This window comes from Lissotriton vulgaris, chromosome 3_2 (assembly GCF_964263255.1).
Source record: "Lissotriton vulgaris chromosome 3_2, aLisVul1.2, whole genome shotgun sequence".
Taxonomy (NCBI): domain Eukaryota; kingdom Metazoa; phylum Chordata; class Amphibia; order Caudata; family Salamandridae; genus Lissotriton; species Lissotriton vulgaris.
The window spans coordinates 1,542,584-1,569,852 of record NC_141690.1 but is presented as its reverse complement, the minus strand read 5'-3'; the positions used below and the strand labels follow the sequence as shown (position 1 = coordinate 1,569,852).

Here is a 27,269-nt window from a genome sequence, read left to right as displayed (position 1 = left end):
TTGCAGACAAAGAATCTCCAGTCAATAATCCACGAACGACAGTTCGGGACAACAGTGGGGGAGGAAGATAGGCACGACGGATTACAATGGGGACAAAAGTCTGCGTTACCTATCCTTCACTGCTTGCAAAGAGAGAGCCTGTTATTTTCTCCGTTTGCAGACGGTGAATCTCCAGAGGGTTCAACAAAGCGTAATACTAGTATTATCCAAACCAAACAATCTTTTCTCAGTTCGTCGTGTCTACACGACCTTACCCGGACCGCATGGACGGTTTCCTGTCTTCTGAATCCAGCGCCCGATCGTCCTCTCTTCTTCGTGATGTTCGTGGCACTCCTGATGGTTCCCAGTCAGGACCGTAGATCACTCGAGAGAGGTCTGTTCGGAACTAGTGAAGGTCGGATGATCGGCTGTCAGACGAGGGTCTATCGGACACGAGCTCTCCCGATCGTTGCAGTCGTTCACTCTGTCGTTGGGACCTCTCCCACTGGATCCACGTGTCGCTGATGGGCCCCACGCTTTGGGACGCCAATTGTGGAAAAAGGTAGGGCTAAGACCTTTTTCAAGATGTGCCCGGCGCTAACCGCCCTTGTACCATTCAAATTACCAAGCAATGAGGCAGGCGCCGGAGACCAGAAGGCAGGAAACAGAAGTTTTATTCCGACGGAGCAGAACACATCAGATCAGACAACAAGGTATCGTCTCGAGGTGCTCTACCAGCCTCTCGGAGGCCTGGCCTTTTATACACTGTTTTATGGCATGTGACCTTCCGTTATTACAATCAGATCATTGTGAACAACAAGGAAAAAGACATCCCCGTAATCCTCGTGTCAATCCCACCCCACATGCCTCTACAATAGAGATCCTCAACCTGCTGATAAGAGGAGGGGGTCATCGCGCAGCTGAGTGTTCTGCCGATTCTTAGGATGTGTGCGCCTGATCATATCCCGGGGGGGGTGGGGAGGTCTTGATCAATAGAGGGTCCTTTGAAGAAGAGTGACTTCATACAATAAGGGGCAATAAATGATATCTCCCGGCTTAGGCGATGGCCTCGGACCTGTTGTGGACAGCTGGACACGGGGGAAGGGGTCATCAAAGGAGTGGTATTCATGCCGCGTGGACAATCCAGTGCGGAGGGAAGGTTTATCGACAGAGGGGCATTCATGGGAGGAGAGGAGGTGCTGGTCAGGCGCTGGCGTGACTCCCAAGGACAGGGTCATGCAGAAGGGTCATGCTCATGAGGGGGAGGGAGGGGGAGCCAGGGTGCGCGGAGGATGCTTGCTGGGTCAGAGGGGCGCGCTGGCGATCGATCGTGGACAGGGAGACCATGATACCTAAAATGGCTGCCGTGCACGTAGTACGTAGGTGACAAGTTGGCGCAGATGATGTTTAGATCGAAAACTAAAATTCCACAAAGGGAGAGAAATGACCATTAACAAACAAACATGCACGTGGTTCAGTATATAGCAGTTTGATTAAAGAGATAAACTTTTAACCAAAATCAAACCAATGAAGGGTAGAAAACATAAATTGCCAAGTTATATGATCAAATGCTTTTTCAGCATAACGCGACAAGGCCGCTAGGGTAGAAAAATATTTTATACAAGGGCAAGAATATTAGAAAACATTCTGGAATTATCAGATGCAAGCCTGCCCTTAATAAAACCTGCTTGGTCACGTTTAATGAAAAGAGGGATAATATCCTCAAACGAGATGCTAACATTTTTACAAAAATTTTACAATCGTAATTTATTAACGAAATGGGTCAGTAATTTTTACAATTTTTCAGGCTTGGAGATAATAACGATAAGGGCTCCCAAAAAAGAGCCAATGGCTTTAGAGTTAGACAAAAACGACGTGTAAAGTTCATGCAATTTAGGAACAAAAATGGATTAAAAAAAAGAAGCTCAACAGAGAAGCCATCAGGACCAGGGACTTTGGCGTTTTATAGTATTTAAGTGCATCGGAAATTTCCAGAAGGGAAATATACTTTTCGAAGAATGTAAGAATATCAGGAATGGAGGGAGGATTAGGGAGTCCCTCAAAAAAGGATTTAATACCATCTTCAGAGGGATCCGTATCCTCAGTATATAATTGTTCATAATAAGACTGAAAGGCATTAATAATGTTAGAATCTGAGGACAACATCTTTCCTCTCTGATTCAATTTTTAAACAATAGGGTAACATTTTGCAAGCCTTAATTTGGCCACCATGATATTTAGAGTTAATTTTAAGAAGGACATTACAAGCGTTAATCTTAGCAATTTTATATTCAATGCAGATTTAGCTTTAATCAGATCCTGTAAACTAGAAGAGGATTTGGAGGTGAAATAGGTATGTTCAAGAGTTTTTATATGTTGGAATGTTGAGAGGTATTTAGCATTCAATGCATTTTTCTTTCTGGCAGAGTAGGCAATTGTAAAGGGCCTGAAGAAGCTTTAAAAGCATCCCAGTTATTATGTATAGAGGTATCTTTAGATTTTGTATTTGGAAAAATTCATTAATAATAGAGGTTGCTTCTGAAACAAATGTTTGGTCTGATGATAAAGTATTACCACCACCGGCCCTGTTTAGAGGTGATGAAGGACATATCAAAGGAGGATAACACAGGAGCATGATCAGAAATAAAAAATTGAACCAATTTCTGATTATTGAATAGTAGGAAGTAAGGATTTGGAAACCAGAACATAATCAATACGAGACTTAGTTTGATGTACATTGGCCAAAAATGTGAATTCAAATATATCCGGGTTACAAGTTTTCCATACATCAAAGAATGGATGAGAGGAAATGGCAGATTGAAAAGCTTAATGGGAATTATTAGGTTTCAACTTGCATTTAGATTTTCTATCAGTAAAGTGAGCCAACAAATCATTGAAGTCACCAGCAATAATGATGTTGGGATTGGGAATAGAAGAAAGGGTCAGATGTAACTGGGCCATAAATATTGAAATAAGTGACTTGTTTTTTTTAAATATAATAGCATCAACCAAACCCCATCGTTAATTCGTATCACATTGAAGTACTGGGTTTTTAAGAACCCACCGGTGCCAGGGAACACACCCTAAGACTTCGAGTCCTTCCTGTTTCAGACTACAGAAACACAGAGTCTTCTTGGTGAAGTCAAAGATCGTATTTATTGGCTGCAGCCAGTAACAGGTATCCTAGAAGTACAACACGGTGTATATTATCAGGAGACTGCTCAATCCTACAAAGCCAGCCTTCTCTTTTTATACAAAATATTATGCTTTAGGCAAACATTCCTTATTTTACAGTTGACAATTCACATATTTTCACTACAAAGAGAAAGCAGAGTCATGATGACAAGCCCATATTTCAGTTTGTCCAGCCCACAATCAATTACCCGGCAAGGCCCAGTATTTTCATCAGATATCGACGGACCCCCAATAAAAACGGGCACCTCCTCCTCATAAAGCAAGTCATAAAGAAAGAAACAGGGACAGGTGTGTGTAAGATTAGGCATGGTTTGTGTGCGGTGAAAGGTTTATGATATGTTGTGCCTTGATACTAATCTCATTCGGCCACTGGGAAAGGAACTGGCCCAACAGGTTTAGCTTCAAGCAGTGGAGTCAGCTTGCCAAGGTCACAGAGGAGTCAGCAAAGGTGTACGTGTCCTTCAGACTCGTTTTTGGCCTTAGTCATTGGGCCTATGTGAGGGCAATCACAAAATGGCTGCCGTTCACAAAATGGAAACCGAGGGTTCAAGACGGAAACGCTGATTTCAGGGTGATTTCGTCACCCGAATATGACGAAAAATGCTTGTGCATAGTATTCTAATCATTCTCGGTCGGCTGGTACCAAAATCGTCATTATACGACGATGTTTATAACACGGGTCCAGAATTTTCAGTATCACAGACCCTCCTTTTGCCCTTACATAGACAATAACCTATACTAACGCTAATCTGAGTCCAGGTCTATATTCATAAAGTCATTGAGATGTTGCTGTAGCATCATCTTATTACTTAGCTCGTTTCTTGATACAGGTTTCCTTACACACGATGTAGCACAGAGGCCACATATTGCAGGAGCACACTGTACACACAGACAGAACAGAAAAAGAATGGCTAAGATCATCCCAATGACTATCAGAATCTTCCCTCCCCAGGCGGATATCAGTTCCCAGAACCACCCCATCAATGACCAATCTCCTTTATCCACATGAATAGATTCAGAGATCTTATGCAGTTTGGAAATGGCCTGGTAGACTGTCGGAGCGTTATCTGGGAAGAAAACACAGCAACTTGATTGGATCACTTTACATACCCCACCTCGGTCTGCAAGTATGACGTCTAATGCGACCCTGTTCTGAAGAGTCATAAGGCGATCCGACTGGAGCTCAGCCGTCAAATTACTAAGGGTACCAGCGGTTTCAACTACAGTGGATTCAACCACCCTTGTCTATTGCCTTATGTTCCTGCTGTTAACCATAGGTCCCCAAAACGGCAGAAAACCCTTTACGAAATCTCCAAATTCTTGTCCTGCAGTGTCTTCTTCACTGAGGACACCTCTAACTATCCTTGTCTTGTGGTAATCTGCCGTGGCCGTGTAGGTGGGAGGCAACAGGAACGAAACAAAACATGTGCCCGAGAAATCAGGGGACAACCATGTATAGGCTCTATCATGGCAGATGAAATAGGTACCCTTAGCTGCTAGAAACAAAGGGGAAATCTGAGATGCAAAAACATATGTTTCAGTGCAGATACTTTTCCCTAACTGAGCTCTGGGATTCTTGCCATAACATTGCAGACATAGGTGACCCTGATGGTGTACAATCCAAATCGGGGAGGATCTCTTTGCTCGCTGGTTCTCACTCAGAGTAACTCCATATCCTGTTACATTCCATCTAGCGTAAGCTTGTAACTCATCTCTGGGAATCGTTCTATACGAGTCAATGTTTCTGCTCATATTTGTGATTCCCACTACCAATGCCTTGTTGTTCGAGTTACTTTTCGTGGAACGTGGGGGATATGGTTCGATGGCATATATGAACATCGTCTGAAACGCCCACAAAGAACCATTGTAACTAAATGGTAATACCAAGTATGGGATACCCTTATCTGTTGTATGTGGCATAAGACCACACAACCAACAATTTGTTGTGTTCACTACTAATTGGTGTTGGTGTAAGAGCTGAATGAAAGAGTTATTGATAAACTCTAATCTTCTGGTGGACTCATGCTCAGGCAGAGGGTGAAAAGAATGCGAGGAAACAGTAAAAGGAGGTATGGGCTGTGTAGTGGGTGCAAAGGTCACTTGAAAAGAGAATAACACATATGCTATTAAAAACGGCATTACACTAAGCAACATGAAAATACATAATATCAAAAATCGTTTCTTTGTCATCAATATACACATTCTGGCTTTAAAGTCCATCTGTTTGGCAAGTCTCTCCATCTCAAAAAACTCCATCCTCTCTAATTGCTGCCCGTGGCGGTAGGGTGTTCTATGCTAAGGAATGCTTCTGTCAGTCCAGGGCAACTCCCTTAGACCGACCAGAACTGTCGACCTAACGTCTTCAGCTGCACTCCAAAGACTTGGGCAACCACGACCCTAGCAGCTGAACCCGGATGGCTGTTCGAAAAACAAAAATAAGACAGTTTCTCAGATGAGAGAGCTGCACTTTCAAAAATAGGAAAAAAAGGATTTTTTATTTGTCCATAGTTCTCGGCCTCAAATTATAACGGATTTTTCCAGGTACTGTTTGGTTCTGGAACAAGAGTTCAGGCTCTGTAGTGTTCAATCGAATTGACGGTGGCACAGCTTCTTGCAAAAGATTGTCACTTTCTCGTTCAGAAATTGTTCCTTTTACACGTGCATCGCTAAAAGGCAGAAAACGAGGCACAGTCTCAGTCTCAGAGTCAGCGATCCCCTCCTGGACCCACCGGTCGTACGGTAGAGGCAAAGGGACCCTCTTGCAGTGTACGCCGTGGATCCAGTTCTTTTTCCCTTCCACTCAAACAGCTGATCTTGTTGAGAGAAGGACGAGGTGAGGGCCGGTCCAACGGGGCTGGTCATTCTTTGTCCGTTGGAAGTTCTTGACCAGCACCCATGATCCAGGATCGATAGGATGTCCTGGAGCTTCAGAGACCTGAGGCAGAGTATTGTGAACCTGTTGGTGTAAAACACACAATTTAGTCGTCAATTCATACAAATAATCAAGCAGTACAGGGTGTTCGATCTCACTGAATTTTATCGGCCTTGGCACTCCCCATATGTTGGCCGGGCGGCCAAACACAATTTCGTAGGTACTAAGTCCCACTCGCGAATGCACAGTGATTCTTGTTGATAGGAGTGCTAAAGGCAGAGCGTCAGGCCATTTAAGACCAGAACTCGCTTGGATCTTGGCCAATTTCAGTTTTAGTGTGCCATTATAGCACTCTACTAGTCCAGCTGATTGGGGGTGATTTGCAGCATGGAATTTTTGTTGGATGCCTAGCCCTTCACATACTTTCTTCATCACTCGACCCACAAATTCACTCCCATTATCACTCCAGACCATTCTCGACATTCCAAACCTAGGGAAGAATTCTTTGACAAGGGCTTTAGCTGTGGATATGGCAGTGTTGTCTTTTAAGGGATATGCTTCTACCCATCTCGAAAAGGCACAAACAACAACGAGTACGTATTTCAAATTGTTGCACCTTTCAATGTGGATGAAATCTAGCTGCAAAAACTCGAACGGATACGTTGGAGGCGCAAAATGACCAGCTGGAGTTGGGGTTCCCCTACCAGGATTGTATTTCAGACACACCATGCAATTCTTGACCACATTCTCTGCACACGTAGGAATTCCAGCATTTTTCCATACTGGTGCCAACAACTTACAAATCCCTTTCACACTGATATGAGCCATTCCATGGGCCATTGTCACCACTGCAAGCACATACGCATCGGGTAACAACCATCGCTGATGTTCTGACAATTCAACCCAAAAACCATTTGCATCCAATTTACCCGTACTCTCTCTCCACACACTCAACTCTTTCTCTGAAGCTTCAGCTTGAATAGACTTCACACTCTCTATCGTGTCTTCACACATTCCAACGTCACCAACCCATCTTGCAGGGCCTGCAACATACATTCGATTCATTACATCTTTTGCTGTTTCTTTTGCGATTTCCTCAGCAAATGCATTTCCACGACCAACATCATCAGCAACCTTTTTGTGTGCACTGCATTTCACAATCGCAACTTGTAACGGCAAGGTCAGTTACTCAAGAAGCTCATTCACCAACTGACCATGTTGTATCTTAGCTCCATGCGAAGTCAGGAACCCATGTTTTTTCCACAATCGCCCAAAACTATGAGCCACACCAAAGGCATATATGCTGTCAGTATATATGGTCACTCTCATTCCTTTCGACAACACACACGCTCTCGTAAGTGCAATCAATTCTGCTGCTTGAGCTGAATTATGTGGGATACGTGCAGTTTCAACAATCGTATGCAAAGTCGTGACAGCATATGCCGCAGTCATATCACCATTCGGAAGCTTGAAGCATGAACCATCCACCCATAAGGTTCCATCACACATCACAAGAGGAGCATCTTGTAGATCTACTCTCCTTTCATTTCTTCTTCTGTCCTGAGAAAACAATCGTGCTGTTCGATATCCTCTGTCTCTACTGAATTCGGCAATAACGTGGCTGGATTCAGCGTATTGCACCTCTTTATGTGCACATGACTCGCTAACAGTGTCAACTCGTAACCTGACAAGCGAGCACTAGTTAAGTGCTGTGTCTTGGTCCTGTTTAACAAAGTGTCCACCGCATGTGGAACCATCACAATCAACATATTATTCATCACTAATCCAGCAGACTGTCGGATAGAAACAGCTGCTGCCGCTGTGGCCCTCAAGCAACTTGGCAACGCCTTAGCTACCGGATCCAAAGTCGACGAAAAATACTCGCATGGACGCTTTTTGTCCCCGAAAGACTGTGTCAGCACTGCATAAATGATCGCTAACAACGCCTTTTCACCTTCGCTAGAGATCTTGTATTGGGGAATGCGCGGCATTCTAACATTGTCTTTCAATGTTACAATATATGGCGGTATTTCCAAAAGACCCACGTCGTTAGGACCAGTAGCCCAAAGAGCATCCGGAAGAGAGGACAATTCTGTCGGAAGTGTATCCTTCGACAAATACATCGGGGAGACCACTTTCTTGCCCAGTGTAAGTTGTACTCCCGAAGGAGAACAATACAACGTCGCATATAGTCTTTACAACAGATCCAATCCTAGAAGGTTCTCCCCACAACCTGTGTCAGAATAAAGGGTGCTTCAAATTCATAAGGTCCAACAGAAAGAGACATAGGACTAGAAATCGGGTTCCTAACTGGGGCGCCAGAAAAACCTACTGAAACATTCATTTCGCCAGACAAAGGTGCGCCAGGGAGTTTTGAATGCATAATAGAACTCTTTGTAGCACCAGTATCCAACAGAAAAGCCTCTGACACACCTGATGTAATTACCTCAACATAAGGTCCACTCTTATCTACTGGAACTGAAACAACTCCCTCTCTTTGTCAATGGCTGTCCTAACAATCATTACCATTCACTTCCTAACCTTCATTATAGTAATCGTCCGTATAGTACTGAGCGGTCTTACCAGATGAACCTCGCTGTTGATCAAAACTATTCATTGAGTTCTGTGGAGGCAAAGAAAGTACATTCTGTCCACGACCTCTACCCCTAGGCGCTTGTTGAGCACCTCTACCTCTTATACCAGAAACACCATTCGTACGCTGCGACAAAACCGGACAACTATTTTTGTAATGACCCTCTTCTTTGCAATACGCACACTGATTAGGACCATACGGAAAACGCTGTTGAGAAGACTCATTTCTTTGCGAGTTTCTCGAATACTGCTGATTCTGCTGATAATCACGGTAATTATTAGTACAGGGTGGATAAGCTTGCTGTAGAAGAACTTTAGTTTTCAATTCCTTAGTCTTTTTATCCGCTTTCTCTGACTCATCTTTGTGCCTATTTTCATAGTACTGGGCAAAAGCCAAAATTTGTGCAGACGTGGAAACAGCCCAAGCAATTTCAGAATCCTTCAACTTATTGCACAATTCAGGAAGCAAATTATGTACAAATTTGTCAACAAACAATCTCTGACCACCCTCTGTAGCCATATCCTGACCACTACGGTCGACGAAAGTCTCTTCGAACCTCGTGAAAAAGTCAGACACCGTTTCGTCTTTCTTCTGCTTACATGCAGACAACTTGTCCCAATTGACACGCAATTCGGGCATTAAAGTCTTCATATACGTAATAATCTTATCAGGAAGTTCAGTAATCAAATCCTCAGGCTTAGCACCGCCTACTTGCCTATTGTCGGCATCTCTAAGATTAACCCATGTATCACCCAATTCAACTGCATGATCCGTATGACGAATCTTACTCCAAATAGGTTGTGGAACAACATTGCCAAACAACATGTCGATCTCTGCCAAATTCATAATACACGAACCCACAGTCTGAGTCAACTCTTTATAGTACCCTGCTGGATTTTTGCGTGGATCAGGCAAAGACTGCTTAGTAGCTAAAACTTCAACGCGTTTCCATGGAACATGCACCCAGACACGCTGAAAATGAGCCGGTTCAGCTGGCGGATTATTACCTGCACCAGCAACCACTTCTTCTTTCCACACCGGAGGAACCTCTCTCATTCTGGCCCGAACAATTGTCGAGAAGGAGACTCACTCCTAAATGACAACAACATCGCGACCGCTCTCCCAACATCAGATGGACTCACAAAAGTTCCTTTCGCAAATTCGGAGCGTATGCTGTACAACTCGTCAGGAGCTTGCCCCACTTCCTCATCCCATTTTTCAACAAGAAAAGCACACATCGTATCGAAAACGTACCGTTGCTTCGGTGCTTCCCATTGAAGCAAAACAAATATAACACCCTCAAGATCATACTGTGTATCGTACCTAATCTATTTACGCGCCATGTGGTCCAAAATTGTACGCTTATCCATATTTGGCAACTGACTACGTGACTGTCTACGCTCAGTAACAGGGGACATACCCCATTGTCCCAATAAAGGAGAAAAGAAACCAGTAACTGCAGTAGTCATTCGTTGTCTAGCAGAAGGGGAAGGTGAAAGAATAAGAGAAGACGGAAAAATAGCAGAAGATCTCGAAGTCGGAATGGAGGGGGAATTAAGAACAGGTGTAGGAGTAGCAGACGGAGAAAGAGGCAAAGGTGGCGGCCCCTGAGGAGGCTGCGCCAAAGGAATAGTAGCTAACGGAAAGGGAGCTGGCTGTGGTGGAATCACAGGTGGCACAACAACTGGGTGTTGTGCAACCACAGCTGGTGGCGGTGGTGCCGTAGCATTTTGTGCATAAGGGGGTGGCGAACCCAAGAGATACGACATTAAAGGATCTTTCTCAAGATCTTTATTTTCTTCCTGTTCTTTATGCGGTAAAACTGGGTAGCATCTATCTACCGCTAACTTCTTCACCCTAAGCATCTGTTCGCTTTCTTGCTCTTCCTCATTATCCCTAAACGCAACAGCAGCTTGTACCATTGACATACCTCGTTCTCGTTTATTTTTCTTCGCTAATTTCATTTCTCACTGTTTGGCTTCTTTGCGCCATATGCGAAAAGAGTCAAACATTGCCGGCCGGGCTTTCTTCTTAAAAAGTTTAACCTCCAGATTATCCAAAATGTCAGCGTCAAAACTACCATATTGGGGCCATTTTAAAACACCATCTTTCCTGGTGTATCGGATCCATACTTCATTATATCCAATGGGGCCTACGCCATGTTTCACATAAAGTTCATAGGTTGGAGTTCCAATCGGAGGAACCGGACACGAGTCCTCCAATCGGGAATCCTTATTACAACCAAGGCATAACAGATTTCCAAGTCTGTAAAAGATAAGGAATCAGCACCCATCCAAGGAGTATTTCATTAATTAAGTGCAAAAGTCCATAATACATATGATCGTCCTGTGATAAAATGAATCCGGAATTCAGAAAGAAATTTTTCTTTTCCAAAGTTCTTTATTTTCAAAATACAGGTCAGGTAACAATCCAAGAACACAAATGGATTCCCTTCTTAGCCGACGCGTTTCGTCTAACACATTGAGACTTCTTCAGGGCTCCAAAAACGAATAGTTATCAACATTCAGTAAATCTTGATGTTGTTTCACGAAAACAGCAGGTTAAACTAATTTCTTGGAGGCTGGATAGTAATCTTTGTAGCTTAAGGACGTGATTTATAAAAAAGTGCAACTCCTGCAGGTTCTGTAATCCCTGTCTACAACCTCCTTGGGCCTGTGCTGTTGTTCTTGTCGTGCTCGAACTTGTTAGACAATGAAGGGCATGGTGGCCAGCATCAGTTTCAACATCACAGGTAGGACAGCTTCTCCAGGGATTTCCAAGTCTGCTAAGACCAGGCATCTTTGCTCTCTAGTCTAGCTTCAAACTTCAAAGGATTATCGAATACGATAGTCTCGTGAATACACAAGTCCCTCGGCTTTGGTACTTGCAAGTTCCAAATCAAAGCGATCCCAAGGGGATACCCAAAAAACTAAGAACCAAACTAAGGACTGGGAGACGCTCCACTCATACTTAACTGAGGTATCGATGACGTCACCAGAAGACTCGTCTAACGTTTCGCTCTACCAATCATCAAGGGTCCAAAACAGGGCGATAGTCAGGGCAGCAGTTCTTCGTAGCCGTCGGGAAGCGGGGAACCTTGCAGCAAAGACTTTCGGACCACGTCGACATACAGGGCGAATGAAGTGGCGGCCTTCCTCCAGAATTTTCACACAAAGCTCCTCACAAACCTCTGGCTTGGACCGGTACCGCTGATATCGCCCAACGTTGGGCGCCAACTGAAGTACTGGGTTTTTAAGAACCCAGCGGTGCCAGGGAACACACCCTAAGACTTCGAGTCCTTACTGTTTCAGACTACAGAAACACAGAGTATTCTTGGTGAAGTCAAAGATAACGGTGTATATTTTCAGGAGACTGCTCAATCCTACAAAGCCAGCCTTCTCTTTTTATACAAAATATTATGCTTTAGGCAAACATTCCTTATTTTACAGTTGACCATTCACATATTTTCACTACAAAGAGAAAGCAGAGTCATGATGACAAGCCCATATTTCAGTTTGTCCAGCCCACAATCAATTACCCGGCAAGACCCAGTATTGTCATCAGATATCGACGGACCCCCAATAAAAACGGGCACCTCCTCCTCGTAAAGCAAGTCATAAAGAAAGAAACAGGGACAGGTGTGTGTAAGATTAGGCATGGTTTGTGTGCGATGAAAGGTTTATGATATGTTGTGCCTTGATACTAATGTAATTCGGCTACTGGGAAAGGAACTGGCCGGACAGGTTTGGCTTCAGGCAGTGGAGTCAGCTTGCCCAGGTCACAGAGGAGTCAGCAAAGGTGTACGTGTCCTTCAGACTCGTTTTTGGCCTTAGTCATTGGGCCTATGTGAGGGCAATCGCAAAATGGCTGCCGTTCACAAAATGGAACCCAAGGGTTCAAGACGGAAACTCTGATTTCAGGGTGATTTCGTCACCCGAATATGACGAAAAATGCTTGTGCATAGTATTCTAATCATTCTCGGTCTGCTGGTACCAAAATCGTCATTATACGACGATGTTTATAACACGGGTCCAGAATTATCAGTACCACATTCAGTGGTCAGTTAATAAAATTTGAATATTAAGTGACTTGTGGAATAAAATGGCAACTCCCCCTTTTCCGCTAACAGGAGAAAAAAATAACCTGGTTAGCCTATTGACGTTTGAGTTTGAGAGATTCAAAATCATTACAATGCGTTTCCTGTTAAAAAATCTACATGAGAATTAAGTTTAAACAAATGAGAAAGTACCTTTTGACGCTTTACGGGGTGACCCAGACCACGGACATTCCACAAGACAACATTAAACATGTTGTAGGGTGAGGAAAGGTATATGGAAGCAGAGACAATGGGCTACAACGTCAATAAGAAAAGACAAAAAGACACCCTTTAACAACAACCATAAAATAACATAAGTAGAAAGCAAAGAAATGGGAAGAAGAACAAATATTGAAAACACTAATGTGAGTACAAAAATAAAGATTAAGGAAGAAAAAGAAAAAAGTCGAATACAAGAAAGAAGAAAGCAGGGGGGAGGGAATAAGAAGGAGAAAAATGGAGAGAGACCAAGGATAAAGATCCAGATCTGAATTGAGATGGTTAACAAGTAGGAGAAGGGCATGTTAACTGCAAAAACAAGGGTGGCAACAAGAATGAAACTAGGAAATTAAACAACAAAAAGCCTCATAATAAATGGAGAGATATAGACTGATGAGAAAAGAAAATCAAAGTGTATAGAACATTAGAGATAATCAGTTACCAGCATAGATAATGAAAGGAAGTAGTACAATTGAGTGAAAGAAAAGGAAGACTAGTAAAATACAAAAAGAATTATGTAATTAGAGTAGAAACAACAGATCTGAAAAAGAACTCGGCATTAGTTTCCATGTTGTGAGATGAAATACTATTTTTGCCGAGGCATGGGTGAAGAATGCCATAATGAATGTTCAAGTATCTCATCTGAGGATGAAGAGCTAAGAATTCTTTTCGACTGGCATTAGTTCCATTGGAGACATCCTGCAAAATAAAAAAAATGTGGCCAGACCAGTTAAGGCGACGTTTAACTTTAACAGCTTTCAGAACACGCATCAGGTCAGTGAACTCCAAAAAGAGCTTTATAATACCACGTCGTTTAGGTGAATTAGGTTGATGGCAGCCCAAATGATGTGAACGTTGAATGTTGAGAAGCGGGAAGATTGAAGATCCAGGAGGTCAGGAAGAAATTGCTTCAAGAAGGACAAAATATCAGAGCCCTCAATATTCTCAGGGAGACCGTAAAAGTGAAGATTATTTTATATATTTCGATTTTCAAGGTCTTCAGTGTGGAGCTTAAGTTTTTGTATTTCTTGCTCTAACATGGGAATTTTGGTAGATATAGCTTGAAGGTTTTAATTCCGACATCTTCCCCTCCATAACAATCCAGCGATCCTCAATTTGTTGTAGTTTTTCATTAGTTGTGCACATAAATGGCTGAAGACCATGGACCTCATCTAAGATAGAGTCTAAGACAGGATTCTGAGAAGTAAAATGGTATAGCTTTTTTGGATTTTGTGCCCAATGAAATTGGTTTGGAGGATGTGTGTAAGTCACTGGCCATCATGCTATACTGAGTAGGACGGCGTGTAGATAATAGAGAAGGTCGAGTCCGGGCCATACAACAAAGCGGAAATATTCAGCTTAAATGACCGTTGAATTGGGGTGGAGCTAGCCGGCAACCGAGATGGCTGCCTGAGTCCCGAGCTCCCCCGTCTAAACAACGATCCTGAACATATCCTGCGTGGTTAACCCCACAATTAATTTACCTTGGGAGGTGGCCCTGTAGCGCTGTCTACATTCTGCTCCTACTGAGGGGGTGCTGGAGCCCCGCGACCTCCCTGCCGACGCGTCGCGCTCCTCTTGGGCCTTGGGGCTGGCTGCACGAGCGTGAGCAGCGGGCTGCCGTGAGAGGGCGGGCCGTCGCCGACGATATGACAGCGGAGACGGGCTGCTGCTGCGCGTGCCCCTGATGCCCCTAACGACTGCCGGAGCTGCGGACCTGCACTTGCCGGCGGGTGATCCAGGCCCCCGCCTTGTCCCAGATTTGGTGGTGACCGCTGTGCTCTGTGAGGCGGAGGCGGCGGTCGGCTGCACCCTCCCGCTGTCACTCGAGTGCCTGGCACGGGCGAACAACGCGAGCCTGAAGCGCGGCCCAGAGCAGATTGAGGGGCCGCGGACCCGGCGGCCCGGGGACTGAAGTGAGTGTTCTGTGGCGGTTGGAGGGCCCCCTCTTCCACCCTGGGGTCTGCTGGGCATGGGAGCCTCCCTGCGGAGGCAGCAATAAGTCGGAGGTACTGCGTGGAGGCAGGACCTCGACTTGGGGCACAAGCGAAGAGGAGAGGCCCTGGCTGGGTGCCTGGAGTGAGGCCGGGGACTTGCAGCAGTCAGGCCCAAAGTTTTGAATAGGCGGCCGGCACTTGCGAGCTTGGGGGTGACGAGGTGCCTCTGCGGGGTGTTGCCTACGGTGGTCTGGAGCCCCTGGGAATGCGGTTTACCTTCCACATATACCCCATGCTTGCCCGTGGACTTCACTGCGCCAATTCTGGCTGGCACCGGGATCGGCGGGGCCCAACAGGGAGACTGGAGTTTCCTCCCTACTGCTATTTGAGGGCCTGAGACTGGAGTGCAGAGCGAGAGGCCTGGTTCATGTTGTGACCTTCTGGAACTAGAAAGAGGCTGCGCTTGAGCCGAGGCGGCACATCTGACTGCTGCAGTGCGGCTGGCCCACCTACGAAACTGCGCAGAGGAGCGTGCTGGCACTAGACAACGATCGTGTCCTGGGATGGGTGAGAATGGGGCGCACTGACAGGACACAGTCAAAACTGTCATTTGATCCTAAAGGCACTAAAGCGGGCGACACTGCGGCGGGGAAGGATCAAGGCACCCGCGAACCGTCGGAGGACCCCCCGCAGGACATCCGCAGCTTGCTATTGGCAATGGAAAAGGGCCTTCAAGGAGGTATAGCTTCCCTGGGCACCAAGATGGATGCGCTCACGTACCGCATGGCGTAGAGGCTAGATAAGCATGCAGAGCGCCTGGATATGTCTGAACGCAGGCTTACGGAGGTGGAGGAGGCCCAGACCACTTTGGATACTGATGGTAAACAGCTGGCTAGACAAGGCAGAAGACTTGGAGGCCCGTTCCCGGAGATGCAACCTTTGCATCACGGGTCTGCCGGAGACCACGCAGACCAGGAATATGGAACTCTTCATTGAAAATCTCCTGAAGTCCCTCTTGGGCGACTCGGCCTTCTCTGCCATGTTTGTGGTCGAACGTGCTAATCAATCCCTTGGCCCGAGGCCAAAGCCGGGAGCTCCCCCCGCCCGCCCTCATTGCCAAACTGCTCAACTACAGGGATTGCGACGTGGCGCTGCGCCTTGCAAGGGAAACACAGCAGCTACACTACAAGGGCTCGACCATCTCCCTGTTCCCGGACTTCACCGCCAAGGTACAAGAGGCACGGCGTCAGTTCCAACCGATGAAAAGACAGCTGCGAGAGATGGGCGCGGACTACGCGATGCTTTATCCGGCATGCTGTTACTACAATTGGGCCCATTAGCACTTATAGAATGACAATCAGCTGCAGTCTCAGACTGACAATGTCTCAACAGTCTGCACGAGGGAGGTCCGGGGGGGCGGCTGCAGGGAGCCTCTTCAGTTTAAAAGAGGCCTGAGAGAAATCTTTTTAACTCACGGAGCCTCTCGCATGGGAAACAGCATTCCTTTCTGAGATTTTCCATTTCGATTTTAGTATGATGTCTGTAAGACGTCCGTAATTTGGGATCCCCAAATTACGGACACCTTGTGGACATCATACTAAAATGACGGACGGTCCGTAAAATTTACGGACGGTTGGTCACCCTAGATCAGAAAGATGCCCAGTCTCCCTAATAAAGAGTGCTATAATTTCATTTTGTGTGTGAAATATATTTATTTGGTTTTAAAATGCAGAAAACGATAAGTCTGGACAAGTTCTCACTGGTTGTTTTGGCAGGAGCTGACTGACGTGACTAGGTAGCTGGGAAGCATTTTAGTGTGTCCATCTGCAAGGATCTTCCCCAAGTTTACTACTGTGAAGCGCAGCCACATACATCGCTGTAAGGTGGAGGGGCCATTTGTGATGAAAAGACGCTATTGTACTCTAAGGGCAGGCCGTGCCACTGGGGTCCACTAACTCTGTGATTAGGTTAGTAGCTGTCTTGCGGTAAATGAGCCATACAAGGATCCTGCTGGCTTTGTCCCCCTCCCTATGTACTTTGGAAGGATGGGAAGCAAAATTATAGTGCCTTAGGTCTTCCAGGAGGGTTGCATAATTTGTTTTAGCCTTTGTGAGCTGTGAGACGACTCTTTGCTCAGAGAGGCCCGTTTGCGTTAGGCCTGTACTATCTCGTTCTCCAGAGTCCTACGGACTCCCACAATCTTCTGTATGCAGACTCCTCTTGTAACCACCTTAAAGACATCCCATTCCAATGCCCTCATGGAGGCTGTGTCACTATTTTCAGAGAAGTATAGTTGAATGTGGTCTCCTTCTTCTGTTCGGAAGACCAGGTCCTCAAGGCAGTCCCGTGATAGTCTCCATGTAGGCACGGGGGACAAATGTCCATGGTATGTGCGTCATGATCAGAGATCGTTCAGCCAAGGTAATCTGAGTGTTAAACGAGTGGCAGAAAAAGAGGAGAACAGAGGAAGCGATCCAATTGGACAAACCAGTTGTGGGGTATGGAGTGGAAGGAGTACAGCCAGATCCCAGGGTGAAGTGATCCCTTAACATGCCTGTTCTTAATAGCGACTCGCAGTGGTATGTGTGAATGGTTTGCGACTGAAATACTGTTGCAATATATTCACATTTTGCCGCCTACTTCAAGCAGGTGGTAACCCATTTGCCTACAGGAAGGATACTTTCCCCTTTGTGAATGTATGCAAAAACGTTCTTTAAGAACTGGCAGTTGTCCTATGCATCACTGCCTACTCTTATAAAGTGCAAAGAAAACTTTTAATTTTTTTTTTTTTAAACACATCCCCATTTCCTTTAAGGAAAATGGGCTGCATTTAAAAAAAAGTTACTTTATTTAAAAGCAAACCCAGACATACATGGTGGTCTGTTGTCCCCAGCAGTTCACCATCCTTATTTGAGCGATTCCCAATAGGGAAAATTGCGACATAGCCATGAATATTATTGAGGTAGGTCAATGGGAATAGCAAACATTGTAAAACACACTGTTGTACATAGCTGTTTGTGATTTCCTAATTATGAATTGCAAAAATGTGTCCTTACCCGAACAAAAATGTGTCCTTACCTTAATAAATGCCTTTGGGAACTACTGCAGGGTGTATACTTGTCCTGTGGGCACCCTGGAGCTTTGATATTGAGCGGCAGCCCAGCCGCAAAGGATGCACCACCTCGTTATGATTGGGGGTCACGAGGCCCAGGATCGTGCCAAGCCTTTCAGGGGAGCAGTAGTCAGGGATTTATGGGTTACATGCACCCCGAGGTCCATGGCAGGGTTTCGCATTTGAATCAGCTTTAATTCCATGCGTCCATCGAAGGACGATTGGGACACGGACTGCAAGTCCCACAAGACATTGTGTGTGGAATTCATCTGATCAGTCCATCTGAGGGCATTAATTATGTAATCTGTGTGGGAGTGTCCAAGCACAAACTCAGTCAAAGCCTCTGAAGACCAGGGGCGGCTCAGAAACGCGTTAGGCTGACATGAGTTTGACTTGACGGCTGAAATTGCATCGGGTTGCGAAGTTGTCCTTACCCGAACAAATGCCTTTGGGAACTACTGAAGAGTGCATCCTTTGTCCTGTGGGCACCCTGGAGCTTTGATATATATATATATATATATATATATATATATATATATATATATATATATATATATATATATATATATATATATATATATATATATATATATATCTTCAATCAGCACACTCCTGCCAGAAATGAAGACACGGACCACGAAGGCTGCAGTAAGGGAGATTTTAATTCAAACCTCTCAGGTGACGCGTTTCGAGCAACTTGTGCTCTTGTTCACACCATATATATACACATATTTATACTTTTTTTAATGATAAAATAATAAAATTAATTAAAATGAATAGTTTATTGATTGTTTTAAAGTAAATATATATAATAACTATTATATTTGTGTGTTTAACTTTTTAAAATTACGTTTATTTGTTATATTTTGTTAAAATGTATATGCAGTGAAATCAGTTTTGTTAAAAATAATGTTATTATTTTATATATGTAATATTTATTATTTTATTTGTTATATTCATAAAAATCGATATTTTGTACAACTATATTTTTTACATCAATATTTTTGTACTTGTTTCAGTATAGGGAGACAATATTTTTGTAGTCTATATTTTTTCATCGATATTTTTTACATCGATGTGTCAGTAAACTCACAAAAATATACCAATGTTGTCCACCCTGGGGGTTTCCGTTAATGAGAGAAAGCCTCATCTTCAACTTTAAAGGTCTTTGAGACGGTCACTTAGAAGGTCTTTCCATCCCTTTCAGGCTTCCTATGACGCTCTCTACAGCTGTTCTCTGAGGCTGCTCATCATACTGCTCATCAGGTTTGCGAGATGCAGGCCTTGGTAGTTGAACCTCCATAATCTACCTTTTCCTCTTCAAGCTAGTACTTTGGATCCGTGCATCCATTCTCCCGAATGTGGTGTCACCTTTCCAAGTAGGAAAGTTCATCATCCATCTAAAAAGTAGGGACGCTGCACTGGTTGTACCCAGGGCATCCTTTAGCTTCTATATTATTAGGACTAAGGCATGTGGATGTGGATGATCAACTGTTTTCTGGGTTTGCTGGTGTGAAGAAAGCAAAGGCTATCCAGAAATAGACCTTATTGTGATGGATTGTCTCTACTTTAGACCGTGGTATGCCTTAGCCAAATGGATCCTCATGAGGGTCTCAGAGCTCTTTTAATCACAAATAAAGCTACTACTACAGTCTTAGCTTGGGGGTTTCCTGTCCTGGACATCTTCCAGGTAGCCACATGGACATGTGTCCATCCTTTCACCAAACACTGTTGTATTCTCATTTTGCCTGCAGGATTTTGTAGGACCTCCTGGTGTAAGGCCATTCATCTAACCTACCTCCTTTGGGAGGGCATTTCTTTTATAATGATGCACAGGGTGATGAATCTGTGATAAAAAAAATTCTATCAGAACAATAAGTTACTTTTCTACAATAATGCTCTTTCTGGTGGATACTGTCTCTCACAGCAAATTATTTACACTCCCGCACCCAGGCTGCAACCACCTCCCCACTGAAACCTCTCTCATTCAGTTGACTGGGCTTTTGGGAATAATAAGTTAGTTTATGATCTCTGCAAATACAAATTCCACCTTGTCAGTCACATTCCACTTCTGAGGCATTGGAAAAAATAGGAGGTGGCTGATGAGTGCACACCGGTGTGGCATCTATATGCAGCTCCATGTCGTCATGTCAGAAGGCGTGAAGAGGTATGCTGAAGGTCAATGGCCTGACCCCCTGGTGTGCAGGAACTATTGCTAATGTTTTCAGCACAAGTTTGGTGGCTGGGGAGATTCACAAGGTGAGCAAGCTGCAGTTAGAGTATCCACCAAAAATGGTATTACTGAAGGTAAGTATCTTATTCTTCAAGAGCCTTTCTCGAAGTTCCTATTCAATAGTCATGTTGACTTTCATCCTGTCCTTTTGGTGGTATCCATGTAATACATGTTTAAAATCAATTTGTGTACTTTACAACCTTATGTTGTACTTGCTAATTCCTGCGTCACCATTAATTCTTATAGGGTAAGGTCTTGAAATCAACAAGACCCCATACAAATGGAGCCAAGAGCACCTTAGGGATACTTTGACTTTTTCTGCTTGTGTATACCTGAAATGGATTATTGAGGAAGCTCATGATATGATATCAGATGCAGTGGAAGCTCATCTGTTTACCTTTCACACTTTTAAGTTAAATGTTGCAATATTACTGGCAGTCCATGCTTTTTCATATGTGTGGGATGAGTTGCTTTCTCCTCCAACCACCACCTTTAACACTACCAGTAAGAAGGGTAGACATAGACTGCAACACCCACCTCCGTCTCCCATATCAGACTGCCATGTACAGCACGTCACTACTGGATTGTGATAATCATCCTACACCCTCTCCCCTCCCCCAATTCAGCATTTTGTCATCTTCTGAATTGTAACAGACACAATTAAAATCAAAAAGTTAAAATCTGAAAAGTGCCTTAAGTATGACAGTGAAATAACCAGTATGTTAAGATTAAACTAAGCACTTTCATATACATACAATGATCTCTCATACAGGTATTGTGGGGATGTACATCACTTTTCTATATATTGCATCTTTTATTTTCAAGTAAGAGCAGTAAGCAACATTTATTCAAAAAGCAGAATACGCAGGAGTGTTACAAATCTATTAAAGCTTTGTCTTTACCAAAACATCTATGGTTGTTTTTTTTTTAGGAAAAAGATATTCTAAAGCCCGTTTTTTATATTCTGTCCACATCTTTAAAAACAGAGAGGATACCCAAAATATGTATTGAATGGGTTTAATTTATAATATGGAACAGATCTAAAGTAGAATAAAGGGCATTTGTGATGATATTGAAAAGCAGAAGGAGACATCTTTCTAATGATTAATACAACCAACTAATGTTACAGATATATCATCATCAAATATATTGTATTAACACAAGCACAATAGGTGCTGAAAAGTTAAGTGTTAGTGTGATTGATTAGTCAGATTACAGGCTGCATCCGCAAATTAAAGCTAAATCAAAATATGAGTTTTGTAAGTTGATAAAGTGCTGGCAGAGAACATACAGCACCATTTTTTCACAGTTTCAAGCAGCTGAAGCACAATTTAAAAGATGTATTCAGACAAATATTTCCAGCTAAATTAAGGGAGGTGAATTTGAGAAAAAACTAGGCTCTTGAATTTGATTGTTTATTGTATATGTAATTTGTGGCCTGAGTGTAACAGTAGGGATGGAAAGACTGATGGAAGGCTCAGCAGTTACCACTAGGTTGAGAGCCAGATAAAACTTGAAATGCTGAATGATGAAAGTAAGTCTTATTTGTGGTTCTTCAGAAAAGGTATGTTTGAAATGAGACTTAGAAGCCAAACTGCATCAAAAGGAGGTGTGAGGTAAACATGGGTAAAACATGTGATGTTAGTTGATGCTGAAATCTTACACTGCAAGTTCCTGGTTACGTCATGTGTCTGTGCTTAATTCTTGTAAATGAATTAATTTAATAATATGAATTTAATCATCTAAATTAATCTATGTGTAAAGGCTGCAATGTTTTACCAAGTATAAAATGTTTTTGCAATATTGAAAAATATTTTAAGGCAGCAGCATGTGTTCACATGAAATATATATTTTTTAAACTTTTTTTTAATACAAAGGTAGCCAATACATTTGGACCTTATACATTACACGTTGTAGATTTGCTTTTCCGATATAGATTACATTAGCGTGCAGTAGCACTGAGTACAAACATTCAAAGGTTAGTCTGAAATGGGTCAAAAAAAGAAATTTCTCTCTGCCCCCCTCCCTATTGTGTGGATTTCTAGCCAGGGGGTTGCGAGCTGTCTCTGGTCTCTTCTCTTCCCGTGCCTCGGACTCAGTCCAGTGTGTAACTATTTCTCGTATCCTTGTTTTCTATCTCAAGACCGTAGTGTCTTAATCATGGGGCCCAAATCCTGGTGAACATGAAATGTTTGTTTTGAGCAGGGGGGAACTTGTGTATTTTTCACAAATGAATAAAGTGAGCTTTGCGTATCTTTTTTTTCAGACTTAGCCCTCCTGTTGTTCCCCTATGCTCCTCATCAGAAATGATCTCTGCTTCAGATAAATTCTTCAAAGTCGAACCGTCTGATATATCAAATGGTTGTTTTCTTGCTGTTCTAACAAGAGAGGTAAGCGTCTATCTGTACCTTCAGAACGTATCCGATAATCAAATTAATTATTGTGATACACTAATTTTTTGCCCGGAAGTGTTTTTGGCAACTTTCAAGGGATTTTGTTTTTAAGTTAACTAGTAAAATTAAGTAATAATTGCTTCTTAATTGGAGTACAGATTAGGGCTGGACTGGTGAACCAAAAGCAGCCCTGGCAAACATGCTCAAACCAGCCTGCTCCTTTTGTCTCTGTTCACAATCTCTCTCTTTCTATCCATCCATCCTCTCTCTCTCCTCTGCCTTCTCCCACTCTTTTTGCTTTCTATCTTGCCCCTTCTTGCCTCTCTTTCTCTGTCTCTTGAAGCCCCCCGGTTCCTGCTGCAGTGAACCTCAGGGAGCTTGGGAAAGTGACAGAGGCAAACTGGCATCCAAGGGCTCCAGCCCACTGCAGAAATGCCCGGCGGACAAAAGGCCTGCTCAGGTCTGTCTCGGTTTCAATTCTACAATTAGAACTACATTTTGTAGTGTCTCCCTGGCGAAAATTCTCACATCTGTTCTGTGCATTTATCTGCTTACATATAAACATTTTCCTGGCTTATGTTCACCAAGAAGAATGAGACCCCTTGGGAAGTCATGCTTGTTCTGACTACAATTTCCCAACTGTTCTTAATTATATCTGTTGAAGGTTCCACAGCAGTTGTTGCTGAATCATGAGCCTCTAGCAAATTCTAATCTGGCTTTAGACCTTGTAGTGCTAGTAACTTAATCTTCATGTAAATGTACCTCTCTCTTCCCCATCTGGTGTTCTTGAACTCAATTTTTACCTAACTTTATTCAAATCCAAATTGTATTCATTTTTTCTTGATTACTTCTTAGGAGATATAAAGTACCCATAATGGAGGAGTCACTATCATCAAATATCTATATTTTGATTGCAAATGGTATCCTTGGCACTCCTGGTATGAGTTCCAAAAATGTTGGTTATTCAAATTCTATAGGGCTGGATCACAAAAAAATGTTTGCCTGTTGCTATTATGTTTGCTTGGTGGTACGTAAGGAAGTAGCTCAGCAACACATTTACAACATGGTACAACACCCAAACAAAAGGCAACAAAACAAAAACACAGTGACACACAATAACAATCCAATTCCCCTATACAACAGATACTTTAGAGATGTCCTTTAAAATACTCTTGGTAAGGACAACATACCCTTTTCTATTCACTTTTCGTAGTCTGACTACCACAGAGATGCATAGAGGGCCAGGCTTTGCTACCGGGCAATATCAGAGACTGTCTGAACGATGACTTAAATGCAGGACCTCATTCTACTAGCTAGCAAAATGGACCAAACAGATCCAAAAAAAATATATATAAAAAAGACATAGCAACCTTTATCCTTCTCGATCACTCCACCACATTTGACACAGTCTCTCATCCTCATCCAACACCTACACGAAAATGCAATGTAAGGACAAGCATTCTGATGGATTGGCTCCTTGCTGACTGGAAGGATGTAGTCCGTCAGCCTGGCAGCATACACCTCGAATGCCCTGCGACTTCATCTGTGGAGTTCCGCAAGGATCCTCCCTGACCCTCTTCACTGCATACATAATCCCTCTAGCCAGATTCTTCTGCTCTCATTATATCAATCCATGTATGATCTGAATTTCAAAACTTGTGTGACTACTAAAAGAAATGCATCCTTGCTCGTTCTCTTTGTCTTTACCTAGCCTCTATACTTATCTCTCTTGGAACACCAGTTCAGCATCCACGTTTGAATCCCACTTGTTGGTGTGTTACATAACATTTCAATAAATATTTCAGAACATTGTTTTGATATTTGTAGATTTATAAAATTGGGCCTTTTCGTGTATTTCCATGCAGAAATATTGCTGTTTTGAATTTGAAGAACTTTATTTTTATATCTCCCTTTGTGTGTATTCCATGTATGTACTTGTAAAGCATCTAGAAAATAATCTTGTTTAAACATTTGATTTTTATTTTCAGCGTGATCCATCTGAGGCGGTGTCTGTTAAGGATGTCTTGGCTCGGGCTGCAGCAAAGGGTTTATTAGAAGGTGTTGAGCTAACCAAACATTCAAAGAGAGATGAGAGGAAAAAGAAATTAAAAACCTCTGGGCAAAAAGGAGCTTCATCTACATCTGTTTCTCAAGCGAAAATTAATGAGTTTCTTAACAGGGAAAGCCTTATTGGAAATGCAAAGGTTTCACCGTCAAGAACAAGAAGCGAAATCCCTCTCCACGCTGCTAACCAAGTTAACAATTCCAATCAACTTAAAAAATCGATCAAACAAACTTCCAGTTCAGGAACAACAGTGCATGGAATTGTGAAGTCCAAAAATAGCCTCTCATCTATGTCCAAGGTGTTTGAAAAGCAGACGAACACCGGAAAACCCAAGTCTGAAGACAAATTGCTTGTTTTAAAGCCTGTAGAAATACTCCTCCCTCCGGTAATGTTACCATACTTTAATGCTCCCGGAAATAAAGTGCGAAATCCTCCTCATCCTTATTATTACCGTTGGAGTGGATTAAAAACCAGCTCACATGGTTCACTTGTGTCATCATTATCGATAATCGGCAAATCCAAGGAAACCTTTCCATTTAGTGTGGTCCGCCATCCCAGACCTTGGCTTTGAAGCCTGACATTTTGTTTGACTATTGTTATGATTTCATTTCCATTAAAAACTAGCGGTTTGACATGATGTTTTCAGTGGATCCGAATGTACAGAAGCAGGCATATCGAACTACATATTAGGCGCCCTAATATTTAGTTTCATTCCTCTCCATTTTAAGGTGAAATTCAAAATGATGTAAAATTGACTTTGATCAAGTAAATCATCATATTTAACTTAAATATTTTAGGCTGCTCAATATTTCTCCGTTTAATTTCTCATAGTGGATCTTTGCCAGCACTGATGGGTGTCCTCCTTCGGCTGCCCCACACTGAATTGATAAGAAGGTGACGTAGGGCTGACAGTTCAGGTGTCATAAACGTTCAATACTTTATACATTAGGTCTCCTTCAGCTAGACCCTTGTGATGTTTTTGTAATGTAGCTCTACACTAAATGTTTGTTCTTAAATCATATCATTTTCTACGACTAAGGGCCTCATTACGAATTGCCCGTTAACTCTGCAGTGAGATACCGGGTGGGAATCAACCATCTGGACGGAATCAGTCCGCAAATTCATGGATTTACCCTGGAATGGAGAATATGTTTATGTTTATGTTTATGGAACTTATAAAGCGCTCGTATACCAACGGCCTCATGGCTCTAAGAGGAGAAGTGAGCTATCCTACGGCTCTAACAATAGACTAACTTGTGAACATCGAATACTGAGTTCAATTCCACGTGTTTTCCCCCTTCCAGGGTAAGGGGTGAAGGGGCTTCTTACTTGGCCATTGGGGATGTGGGGGCAGCGGAGGCAAGAGGGCAAAGGGCTTTTTTTCTATTTCAACTGCGGGGAGTTTTTTCTACCCCCCACCCTCCCCAGAAGCCAGAGTAAGTAGGCGGGGAGGGAGGTGCGCTGAGAGCGGATGCCCTGCATCACCACAGTAGACTCTGTATCCAGTCTGGAGCTCGCAACCCTGATAACTCTGGGCCCCAGAGACAACCGAAAACTTGGTGCTCGGAGTCATCCATATCTCCTCGGGGGATACTGCCCTGACCAGCTCGTAAAGATGGCCTAAGTCATCATAGCTCAACCTCTAATGCTAGCTCTAGTATAATGTAGTTGATGATTTCAAAGAAAGTACGATGTAATTGTTCTGCAACTGTTTGTTCATTTATCAACATTTTATCACAATCAAGCTTTAAAAACAATGTTAAAATAGAGGACAAACAAATAACTTTTTTCTTGTTTATTCTTCTCGTCAGATGGAGACCTCCGTACGGTGTAAACAAGCCAGTGTATTGCATTTGCATATTCTGTCACATGTGTTTGTAAAATATGGTACGAGAATATATTAGCGTTAAATATGATTCTGACCTTTGCAAAGAATTTAACTAACATACAGTTGATTAAAATAACTTATCAAATTGTATTGTTGGCTGAATATAGTTTATTTTATATTCTCACTCAGCGTTCATTGGGTACAACAAACCAATAGAGATAAAATTATACATTTTGTTTTTCTTTTGAGAACAATTGTGCATTTAATATGTACAGCTATTCATCATGTAGTAATAGAGAACAGCAAAAATTTCAAGGAGGTAGGGAACAATTGAAATAATCGGAGCTGCAAAACAATTTGAATAGTAGGTGATTTCCCAAATAATTTTTTACAAGCTGTTTTAATTGATTTTTAAGCATTTACACCTATTTCAATCCGGTTATCACATGTTACAGGTGTTTTACGCAGCATCTTATACATGCATTTTGTTTTCTAAGGATAATATATATATGTGTGTGTGTGTATATATATATATGTCCTCCAACGCAGGCTCACTTCGTCGGGTTGCTCGGCGCTCCTCTGTTAATAGTGCGAAACCCTCACGGTCGAGCCAGACCATTACTGATAACACACAACTCCTCTAAGAAGGAACAGGGTCGCACTCCGTAAATGCAAGGCATTTCTTCCTTTGTTTTTTGATTATTCTGCTCATTATTTCAATCTGAAAGCTACAGATCAAAGCTTTTC

General features: G+C 43.0%; 1 protein-coding gene across 2 annotated transcripts in view; it reads left to right on the top strand.

The window, feature by feature from the left end:
- Positions 1–26,672, top strand: part of NSUN7 (NOP2/Sun RNA methyltransferase family member 7) — a 1,179,115-nt gene extending 1,152,443 nt beyond the window's left edge. For both annotated transcript variants that reach the window (XM_086963929.1, XM_086963930.1), the window contains 2 exons: positions 22,503–22,626; positions 24,618–26,672. In XM_086963929.1, the coding sequence (XP_086820055.1) occupies positions 22,503–22,626; positions 24,618–25,265 (772 nt within the window). In that variant the 3' untranslated portion in view covers positions 25,266–26,672. The remainder of the gene's footprint in view (positions 1–22,502; positions 22,627–24,617) is intronic.
- Positions 26,673–27,269: the final 597 nt, after the last annotated feature.